We start from the raw sequence: 11,509 nt of genomic DNA, 5'->3' as shown, positions 1-11,509 counted from the left end.
CTTCTTCGGATGCATATAGAGTGGAACATATATTGAGGAGATATATATATATATATATACACACATACAGAGAGCGTGAACAGGTGTGGATTGATCTATCCTTGTAACAAAGCCCGATGCCAACTCTGTCCACATATCTATTCAAGTGACATCATCATAGGACCTAATCACATCAGCCATACCATTAGGGGCTCGTTCACCTGCACATCTACCAATGTGATATATGCCATCATGTGCCAGCAATGCCCCTCTGCCATGTACATTGGCCAAACCGGACAGTCTCTACGCAAAAGAATTAATGGACACAAATCTGACATCAGGAATCATAATACTCAAAAACCAGTGGGAGAACACTTTAACCTGTCTGGCCATTCAATGATAGACCTGCGGGTGGCTATCTTACAACAGAAAAACTTCAAAAACAGACTCCAACGAGAGACTGCTGAGCTGGAATTGATATGCAAACTAGATACAATCAACTCAGGATTGAATAAGAACTGGGAATGGCTGAGCCATTACGAACATGGAATCTATCTCCCCTTGTAAGTATTCTCACACTTCTTATCAAACTGTCTGTACTGAGCTATCTTGATTATCACTTCAAACGTTTTTTTCCCCTCTCTTACTTAATTGGCCTCTCAGAGTTGGTAAGACAACTCCCACCTGTTCATGCTCTCTGTATGTGTGTATATATATCTTCTCAATATATGTTCCACTCTATATGCATCCGAAGAAGTGGGTTGTAGCCCACGAAAGCTTATGCTCTAATAAATTTGTTAGTCTCTAAGGTGCCACAAGTACTCCTGTTCTTTTTGCGGATACAGACTAACATGGCTGCTACTCTGAAACCTCTCCTTGATTATATGGATGTCATGAAAAGACACACTGATGTTGCTTTCATGAAGAGAAATATCAACAGGGGTCTGGCACCAGGGGTGCCCCAGAGACTGATGGAACACTGCTGGCTAAAACCTGAGTTCAGTACCTGCTGTCGTTGTGGCTGACAGCTCTTTGGGGCCTCCGCAGCCAGCAGTGGCTGACAGCTCTGGCTCTGACACCCCAGGGCTAAAGTGGAAAATGTCATGGAAGTCTCTGAAAGTCACGGATTCCGGGATCTCCATGACATAATCTTATCCTTAGCCATGTCTATGAGGAAATCGTTTTGGTGAATGGGGTAGTAATTGAACCCCAGCAACTGAGGCAGTGGCCACATTTTTAGCCTGGATGAGAATGACTTTACTGTCTGGAGCAAGTCAGTGACTGTTGTACCTGTTCCCCAGAGTGTCAGCTGATGTTGTTAAGTGCCGAAGCCTGGAATGTTGTTGCCTTGGTAATGCTGTTCAAGCTGCTCAGTGTTTCTGTCCTTGGAGCTCCAGTGTTATCAGTATTAGCAGACAAGGCAGCCTGCTCATTCAGCAGACCTCGATGTTACTCATTAAGAAAGACCACAGGCACAGTTTGGTGACAAAGGCACTCCACCAAGTTTATTGCCCTCAAAGCAAAGCCATTGCGCCCTCCCTCCATGGTTTCAGGTACACTAATATATGAGTGCTGACTGGCTCAGTCAGCAGCAGGAGTCTCTGCTTTCCCCTCCTAGACAAACCATTTCTATTCATTCTGTTGTCAAACCATCTTATCTTGTACAAAAGTAAGATTTCTTACAGGATCCGGGGGGTGCAACCTGGGACTGTGCACCCTCAACTCTCTCCAGCCTGGGCTGTCTCTCACAAAGCCTTGCTACTGACCAGCAGCAACCCCTCAAGGCAGGGCCGGCTCCAGCTTTTTTGCTGCCCCAAGCGGCGAGGAGGGGCGAAAAAAAAGAGATCGGCGGTACTTCGGCGGCTGCTCTACCGCTCCACTTCTATCTTCGGTGGCAATTCGGCGGCCAGTCCTTCCCTCCGAGAGGGACCGAGGGACCCGCCGCCGAAGACCCGAATGTGCCGCCCCTTTCCATTGGCTGCCCCAAGCACCTGCTTCCTGCGCTGGTGCCTGGAGACGGCCCTGCCTCAGGGTGCTCTTATCACTCAGCACAGCCACACGTGGAGACCCCCACACCAGGCTAGATTGCATGAATGGTCCCAGTGCAACTCATGAATTACACAGAGAAAGGCACCAGAGCCAAATCACCTCCCCCTTCCCCGCCCAGCTCCCAGCACTAGACTTCAGGAATATACTGTCTTGCACTGCTCAAGATGATCAATGCAGATTTATTAATTGGTTCACCACTTCATCAATTGAAAGTGGATCTACACCAGCCCTTGTGAAACTTGGGTAGATTTGCCACACACTTCACACAAACTCACTGGTAAAGATGAACAGTAAAACAAATTTACTGACTACAAATGATGGCTTTTAAGTGATATTAAGTGATAGCCAAAAAGTCAGAGTTTGTTACCAAAAGAAATCAAATATAAGCATGAAGTGTAAACTCTCAAACTTATTAGAATGGGCAACATCTATTAAGCATTTTTTCCCAGCCCATTAGATATTGCAATCCATAGTATACTGGTTTCAACCTTGAAATCTGGGTCAGTCCCCTTAGTTGGTGTTTTCAGTCTTCTCCTCAGTGTCCTTGTTGCTTGCAGCAAAGTTGGGGGCAGGAGAAATGCCCCACATGTAGCCACTTAGTTCTGTTTTATACAGAGCACAAGTCCAGGCACGTCTGGGGGCCTTGCTGTATCTCCAGGCCAGGCTGAACAATTCCCCTGGTGTAGCTGCATGCAGGTGAGTCATTGAATTGTAACTTTCTTGCTGGACAATGGCTGGTGATTTCTGTTCAACAGCAGCTACCCAGGTATTGGTTACCTCCCTTGTCATTGTCTCTGTAGAGCCAGTATCTGGGTGCCTCCCAAACCCACAGAATGTTTTAGAGAAAACCACACAATTCCATTCTTATAACTTCCTATGTATTGATGATACACATTTAGATAGAACAATGATGTTCAGCAGATTATAACCTTTCCCAAGATACCTCACATGGCCTGCTTTATATGTAATATTACAATTATATACAAATGAGGAATATGGGGGTTACAGGGTGTTTCCCCAAGGTATAGCACATCACAGGATGGATCTGCACTAGCTGGAATATATTAAAGTAAATATCTAGAGCCTAGTACACTAGAAACAACTCTGCCAGTTTCATGTGATGAACAGTGGACTTGTGAGCATCTGCTTTCATACATGGCCTGACTTTGGTTCACCGCCTCTGGTTCAGTCCTCAAATCTTGCACCAGGCCTCAGATCTTGCTCTTGCTATCACAGTGGCCACTCCTAGGAGAATAGCTAAAGCCCCTCTCATCCCACTCCTCCATGTTGATAACCTAGTTGAAAGGATGGGCATGGTGTGACCAGGGCCCATTGGGGGCCAGCTTAGGTCACTCAGTTAGGGTGAACTGCAAAGAATGGAGCAGGATATCCTCCAGCAAGCTGGTGGATATTCCAATACTTATATTGACAAAGCCAGCACAAAACAGCTTCTATTATAGGGGGGATAGCTCAGTGGTTTCAGCATTGGCCTGCTAAACCCAGAGTTGTGAGTTCAATCCTTGAGGGGGTGACCTAGGGATCTGGGGCAAAATCAGTACTTGGTCCTGCTAGTGACGGCAGGGGGCTGGAGTTGATGACCTTTCAAGGTCCCTTCCAGTTCTAGGAGATGGGATATCTCCAATAATTGAATTATACCTCACTGGTTACTCAGAAGCCAGCAACACAGTTCCATTAAAATAACCACACCTCAGGCCTCCATCTAGACACACAAGTCAAATGTGATAAGGATTACTGAAAATCTCATTCCATCATATAAAAGAAAAGGTTCTACCAATCCCAAAGGATTGGAGATATTACCTCCCAGGTTATTGAGTTTTCCAAATCTTATCCAAATACATGCTTACCGCCAATTGTTAGTAACTAACCAAAAATTTACTCAAAAGAAAAAAAGAAAGTGTATGGTTAAAAGATCAATATATATACAGACGTGAATTCAATTCTTGAAGTGCAGATACATAGTAGAGATGGTGAGCTTTGCAGTTGCAAAGAGTTCTTTGAGAAATAGTCCGTAGGTTAGAGTCCAAAATTTATATTTCAGGGCAGTACAGTCAGAACTGGGGTCTCAGTCCTTGTGGCTTAGGCTTCCCCTGCATGAAATCTCAATTAGGTCTGAGATAAACAGCATCAGGACCCAAGGGCCTTTTATACAGTTTTCTAGCATCCACCTGCCCATACAGTCCTGGGTAAACAATAGGCTTTAGATGTAACCTTCTGTTTTCTAAACACCACCGGTAATCAGTTACACAGATCAACAAAGGGCAATTTATCCATTAGGCAAACTATCATCACAAACTTCAAAGAGACATATAGACAATGATCTTATTTCACCCAAGATTCATCTAAATGTTAATATTCCCTTTTGCCCTGACAATTTGAGCCTCTCTTAACAGCAAATCACTTCTTATTCCTGAGGCTCACAGGCTGAAGCTCTCCAGAGTCTATTTTCTGCTCTTCCCACTGCTCACAGAGTTGAGGGAATTGTCTGGGAGTCCTGGCCAACATGAGAGTCCTCAGGGACTCTACAGGGGAATCATAAAGGTCGCTGTACAGCACAGCAAGTGTCAGACATGTGAGACTCATAAACTGATTCTCAAGTCTCTGCCTTCCTGTCGCAGTAAGGAGATTCCCTCTCTCTGCAGTGTGGGATTTCGGTGAGTGGCCTGTTTCTGCAATAAAGTTAGTGCTGAGGGCTCAGGGAGGGTTCCAGAGTTCATGCCAAGAACCACGTGGGCAGGAATTCATCAGCACAAACAACTTGAACTGCTTAATATTGTCAGAAACACTAAGGGATTTCCCTGGAATAATTGGAACTAAAAATTGATTAGAAATAGTTTAGACAAATATTTGTTTTTCAGATCAATTCCTTGTCTCTTACCATATCCTTCTATCTGTCTCAGTAGCTTCCTTTTTTTGGTCTATGTGGTTTTTCCTCTGGTTCACTCAAGTGTTCCAATTCAGCAACTTGACTGGTGTCTTAAGAAGTGCAGCCAAGGCCTCTGCAGTGGGTATCTGTGTTATCAGATTTTTCACAAGAAGAAGGGGATACACAGGATTTCATACAGTGGAAAGATTCTACTCTCACATTCTGCCATCGGTCGGTCACTCCATATTTGCACTGACCTCCCTGAGAGCAAATTCAGGGCCTCTGTGTGTTTTGGAATCCCCATCTTTAACGCCTTCTCTCAGAACGCCACAGAAATTGGGGGTTTCCTTCAGACTTTTTCATCACCGTAGAGAATAGTGCTCTCTGTAGCAGGATGTGAAGCTGGGAGTGATTTTCACAGCTGGGAGCCGAAATTAAATACTAGGGATGAAATATTGGACCATTGAGTTCAATGGCAGAACTCTCAGCACGGGCCAGAGTTCACACTAAATCCTCAAGTAAGGACTTAAATGAATGTCCTGCTTCATACCGGCCATGAACCTCCACGGAATTCAGCTGGAGTTGTCCTGTTGCTGATAAAGATTGTGTGAGCTCATTTGAACCAAAGAGGAGCTGACAGGAGAGTTGCTGAAATCCTTAGAGGTTCATAGAATCATGGAAGATTAGGGTTGGAAGAGACCTCAGGAAGTCATCTAGTCCAACCCCCTACTCAAAGCAGGACCAATCCCCAACTAAATCATCCCAGCCAGGGCTTTGTCAAGCCAGGCCTTAAAACTCTAAGGATGGAGATTCCACCACCTCCCTAGATAACCCTCCTAGTGAAATAATGTTTCCTAATATCCAATCTAGACTTCCCCCACTGCAACTTCAGATCATTGCTCTCAAATCCCCCCTCACTCTCCTCTTCTGCAGTCTAAACAAGCCCAATTCCTTCAGCCTCTCCTCATAAATTAGGTGCCCTGGTCCCCTAATCATTTTTGTAAATGAACAATTAGGATAACATTTTTTTCAGGGAGGAAGGGCGGGTCTGCTTTCTCTCTGGCCCAGCATCTCTGGGTCTAGGGAGGATGAGAAGCATCAAAATGCAGTAAAAAAATAAAAGCGTGTTTCTGGCTTACAGGAAACAAGGCGGTGTTGGAAATCTCACTGTGGGAAAATCAGGGATGCACAATGTTTATGTGTGCTGGCGGTGGGGGGAGGGTGTGCAGTGTGCACATCGCAGTGGCACAGAGTCCTGAAACTGGACAAAATAGGGAATGGGCATCCTGCTTAATGGACAGAGCAAAGAGGCGTAATGAGGCCTCCTGGAATAGGGAGTGTCTCAGACTGTAACGGAATGTGGATCACACTGTAGTAGGTTGTCTCTGACCAATCCCCCATCTGGACCATCCCTCCTCCCGTAAGCAGCCCCACTACAGTCTTGTGGGAACGTCAGCAATTACCAACACAGAAAAGCAGCCTCAGGAAGGGGTGTCTGGATTTCTAGTGGGCTGCAATATGTTAAAGCTTTGTGTCATTTTGAGGAAGAGTTACTCATGCTGACTCCTTCTAGTGTCCACTTCCTCTCTCCTTCCTGCTGGGTCTGTCCCTCTCTCCCCTGCACAGCCTGAGCTGCTGCTGGGGTTCCCTTCACTGGAATAGGTCCCTTCACTGAATAGGCTCCTTTTCCCCGGTGCAGGCAGACACTGAGTTTAACCTAGTCTGAGGCGGTATTTCTGTGAGCTGTCGCTGTGGGATCTGGCATGTGGTTTTGGTCCTGGCTGAGGGGTATCACTGTGTTACAGGGCTGGAAGTTGTGGGGTGGGGGACATACATTGACAAGTGGCCAGCACTGGAGGTTTTCTGGCAGGGCCTGGGATATATAGTCAGGTGGGCAGTGCTGAGTGTTATGGAGGTGGGGAGAAGGGTATAGATGGACAAGCAGGCAGTACTGAGGTTTGTGGGGGTAGGTAGGGAGATCTACACAGAGAAGCACGCAGAACTGTGGTTTGTTGGGAGAGGCTGAAGGTGTAAAGTCTCACTATCCATGTACATGTCCAAACCCTTCCTCATTCTTGCTTAGCTCATAGCCTCAAATACATCTTGTGGCAAGGAGTTCCTCAGTCTATTTAGGCATTGAGGGAAGAAAGCATTTTATTTTTATCAGTTTGGAATTTACAACAATTCAGTTTAGTTGAATGTCCTCTTGATCTTGTGTTACGAGAGAGGGAGAATATATTCTCCATCTACTCTACCAGTGAGTATTTTCTCATATCTCCTCTTATTCATCTCCTCTGTAACGTAACAATCCCAGTCTTTTCAACCTCTCGCTGTATGAGAGTTTCCCCAGGACCTTGATCATTCTCCTTGCCCTGGACTTAACCCCTCTAGTTCTGCAATATCCTGTGTGAGAAGGGTGCACAATACTACACAGAGGAGACCAGATAGGGTGAAACATTGAATGACTGATCTCATGGCATTGTATTTTCCGTATGATTTCCCATCCCACTCCTCCTGGATCCCAATGTTTTGCTTAGTCTCTGTCCATGCTTGCACTGTGAGCAGGGTTTCACAGAGCTGTGTACCGTGACACCCAGGTCCTTGTCCTGAGTTCATATAGTTAAATCAGAACCTTGTAAAGTGTTTTAGGAGTTTCAGCTTTTTCCTAGAATGGGCATACACATCACAGTTTATTGACATTGAAATTCATCTGCCATCTTGCTCCCCATTCACTTGGATTGTTCAGTTCCCTTACAGGACTTCTCTGGACTTGACTCTGAGCTAAATAATCTGGTGCCACTTGTAAATGTTGCCACTTCACTGATCACCTCCAGTTCTAGATTGTTGATAAGTATAAAATATTTCTCATACTATTTTCTATAAAGTGTGTAACCCCCCTTCGCTGTGCTTCTCTCCCTTTACAGGCACCTGGAGCATTTCTGAGCCCAATCGATGCATTGATCACCTCATGGCAGTTTTCAACATCACCCACTCTAACCCTTCAACATTCATCCTAATGGGCATCCCTGGCCTGGAAGCTGCCTATGTCCTGATTTCCATCCCTTTCTCTATGTTCTACATTATCAGTCTGTTGGGAAATTTCACAGTTTTGTTTGTTGTAGGCAAAGAGCAGACTCTCCACAATCCAATGTACCTGCTGCTCTGCATGCTGGCGCTCACAGACATTGCCACACCTACCTTCGTCGTGCCAAATGCACTGTGTATATTTTGGTTCAATTTGAAAGGTATTACTATGGGTGGCTGCCTCACCCAGATGTTTTTCCTTCACACTGTTTCTCTTATGCACTCTGCCGTCCTTGTGACAATGGCCTTCGATCGTTACGTTGCCATTTGTAAGCCTCTGAGATACACCATCATCCTCAATAACACACGAATAGCTAAGCTAGGGTTCGTGGGTTTGATAAGAGCTGTTCTCTTCATTCTTCCTCTGCTCCTGCTCCTGAGCCGGCAGCCATTCTGTGCCAATCGCATTATCCCCCACACTCAATGCGAGCACATAGCTGTGGTGAAGATGTCATGTGGGGACATTACGGTGAACAGGATATACAGCTTGGTGCTATTCTTTGTAGTCAACATGTCAGACCTGACGCTCATTGCCCTGTCCTATGGTCTGATCATCAAGGCTGTTCTCAGACTCTCCTCCAAGAAATCCCACCAGAAAGCCCTCAACACCTGCACAGCCCACATCTGTGTGATGTTGACGTATTATACTCCCAGCCTCTTTTCCATCCTGACAAACCGGTTCGGTCAGGGCATCGCTCCCCACATTGAAATCATCTTGGCTGACCTCTATCTCCTCATCCCTCCCATGCTCAACCCAATCATTTATGGGGTTAAATCCAAAGAGCTTCGTGACAAAGTGGGCAAATACACCTGCAGAAAGTGATTGCCATGGGTCACTGACTTGAAACCTGTGTGACAAGAAGGAGAAAGTATATCTCCTTCTTAATCAAGGGTGCTCTGTTTGAGTTTGGCGGAGCTTAGTGTAGTGGGGAAATTTACCTGTTTTCTCTATGTCCAATACTTCAGGAAGCCTGGAGAATAAACCAAAGACTAACTTTCAGAGTAGCAGCCGTGTTATTCTGTATCCGTAAATTTGTTAGTCTTTGGAAAAAGTAAAGGAGTACTTGTGGCACCTTAGAGACTAACAGTAATTCAATACAAAATGTGGACATTGACTAGCATCATGGAATGCAATTAGAAAGAATTAATATGATAATGTTATTGCTGGTTTTTCAGTATATAAGTTTTGGGTAATTTGGGGCTATATTTCATGCCACCATTTGTCATTTTTTGTGTGAAACACCTGCAACCCTCAATTAGGATACAAGTATCTGTACTGGTGTTTTGATTTTGAATTTGATTGTCACCTTATAGGTGTGTTGCTAATGTGGAAAAACTCCTGAGAGGACTTGTAGGTTTTATTTTTTTTTTAAATATAAAATCTGTACTAGGTATCTAATGAAAGCTTTCATTTGTTATTTGATGTATAGGCCAATGTCTGAATGAAAAAATGTTTCAGGAAGTAGATTGGGCTACTTTTAAGTTAGTTTTTAAGTGAGTTTGGGCTCTTAATGCAGTCCTCAGCCAGAGGCTGAGCAACAGTGCTGAGGCAGAGTTGTGGATCTGGAACTGGAGCCGACCAGAGCCAGGAGATGGGGCAGCACAATCCAGCTGTGACAATGGTGAGGCAGGGCTGAGATACAGTGCGGTGTTGTGGGGACATAGCCAGGATAGTGGATGCCAGCCGTGCCACATGAAACACAGCAGCTAAGTGTGATGCACAACCGCGGAGAGTAAGGTGCAGTCTCCATGCAGGAGATGTCACCTAATCGGAGGCACTTGAAGGTCAGACTCGGAGGGGGGACACGAACCCAATGGGAGGGAGGATGCTGGGAAGAAGGGACTTGCCACTAGAGTCTGTAGGCTCTCTTGTCCCTCTGTAGCAGTTGGTTGCCACTCGCAGTATCTTGTGGATATTCTTCCACTGTGACTAAACAACAAAGGAAAAGAAGAGGCAATAAGGCATCCTTCCAGTTCTCCTTTTGGTCCGGATGCAGGATTCCCAGCATATTCATGAGTACTCAGTTGAACCGCTCAGTAGTCCCATTCCTTTGAGGATGATAGGGCGTGGTTCTCCTCTTTGAAGTCCTCAAAAGTTTGCAAAGCTGGACCAGGAGATTACTTTCAAAATGTCTCCCCTGGTCCGTATGTATCCTTTCAGGGATGCCATAATGGCAGATAAACTGTTTCCACATCACCTTGGCCACAGTAGATGCCCGCAGGTCATGAGTAGGCTATGCCTGAGCATAGCAAGTGAAGTAGTCAGTGATTAAAAGGACATTCTCAATTTCCCCCGGGTTGGTTCCAGGGTGAGAAAGTTGTGGTACACTATATCCAGGGACCTACTGATATGGATTGAGGTAAGTGGAGCTTTGCTTTCAGAGATGACTCTCTTTCTTAGGCAGCACCTTTCTCAAGAGAGGCACCACCCTAGGATGGTGGATTGTATGTGTGTCTCTCGCCTGGGTGGCTGCCTGCCTGCCTCCGTAAAGCCAACTGGCTCTCGGTCAGCAGGTCAGGTGACATGGGCTGTAACAAATCACACCCCATTCATTATGTCCCCCTTTGCAGTCGCCCAGAATGCCCATGTCAAAGGCCTGTGCTGGGTTTGACCCCCAGTCTCATGGTGAACACTTAGTACGGAGGATAGGATGGCCTCCCTCTGGGTTCTCGTTCAGCACCAGCCACTTCCCTGACCTGCTGATCACTGCATGATGTTCAGACCACATACTATTTATTAAACAGTAACTGTAAGAAAAACAGTAGGAAAAATGGAAAAGATGAAGGAAAACGGTCTGTGGGGGATAGGCACACCACAAAGAGCTGTCTCTGGGATGTAAGAAAACGTCATAGTCTGCTCTTGATATGTCTCAGGCCTCCTGCCCAGGCCCTGGCTGCACTGTGCTGATACCTGGTGTCAGATACCTGCTGTGGCCACACACACCCAGGCTCAAGTTGACAGGACCCTTCTCCCCAGCATCTACTCTCCCATCAGGTTCACGTCCCGCCCTCTGAGACCAGCCTTCAAGGCCCTCCTCTATGGGGATGTCTCCCAGCACTGGGCCCTCTGCCCATGGGCCCCGCTTGCTCTCCCCATCTGCAGATCATGCTTGGCTGCCGTGTTACTTGTGGCACGGCCGGCATCCACTGCAGTGGCTCTGGCTCTGCATCTCGTTTGTGCTTCCCCATCTCCCGGTTCTGTTCTGCTCCAGCTGCAGCTCCCCATCTCTGCCTCAGTACTACTGCTCTGCCTCCAGCCCATCTCTGGCTCTTCTGGCTTGGTTCTGCTGCTCTTCCTCAGGATGGGCTCTGGCTTTTTGGCTGCTTCTCTGGACCCTCTGGGTCGGGCTGGGGTTGCCAGATTTCTACTGCATTAATAGTCCAAAGTCCCTTAAAAAGTTACCTAAAAGTGGCCCAATCAATTTCTTGAAACAAATAGTTTTTCATTAACATATTGGTCTATACATCATTAGATACCTAGTACAGATTTGATTTTTTTTTAAGCTACACGCT

The 11,509-nt window shown here is 46.0% G+C and overlaps 1 protein-coding gene across 1 annotated transcript; it reads left to right on the top strand.

The window, feature by feature from the left end:
• The first annotated feature begins 7,880 nt into the window (after window positions 1-7,880).
• LOC135873025 (olfactory receptor 52E2-like) lies at window positions 7,881-8,819 on the top strand. Its single transcript, XM_065397495.1, has one exon. It carries the CDS (start codon window positions 7,881-7,883, stop codon window positions 8,817-8,819), a length of 939 nt encoding a protein of 312 aa, XP_065253567.1.
• The last annotated feature ends 2,690 nt before the right edge of the window (window positions 8,820-11,509 follow it).

Source organism: Emys orbicularis, chromosome 1 (genome assembly GCF_028017835.1).
Source record: "Emys orbicularis isolate rEmyOrb1 chromosome 1, rEmyOrb1.hap1, whole genome shotgun sequence".
Classification (NCBI taxonomy): Eukaryota; Metazoa; Chordata; order Testudines; family Emydidae; genus Emys; species Emys orbicularis.
The sequence above is the reverse complement of the archived record's forward strand: the minus strand, read 5'-3'. Positions and strand labels throughout refer to the sequence as shown.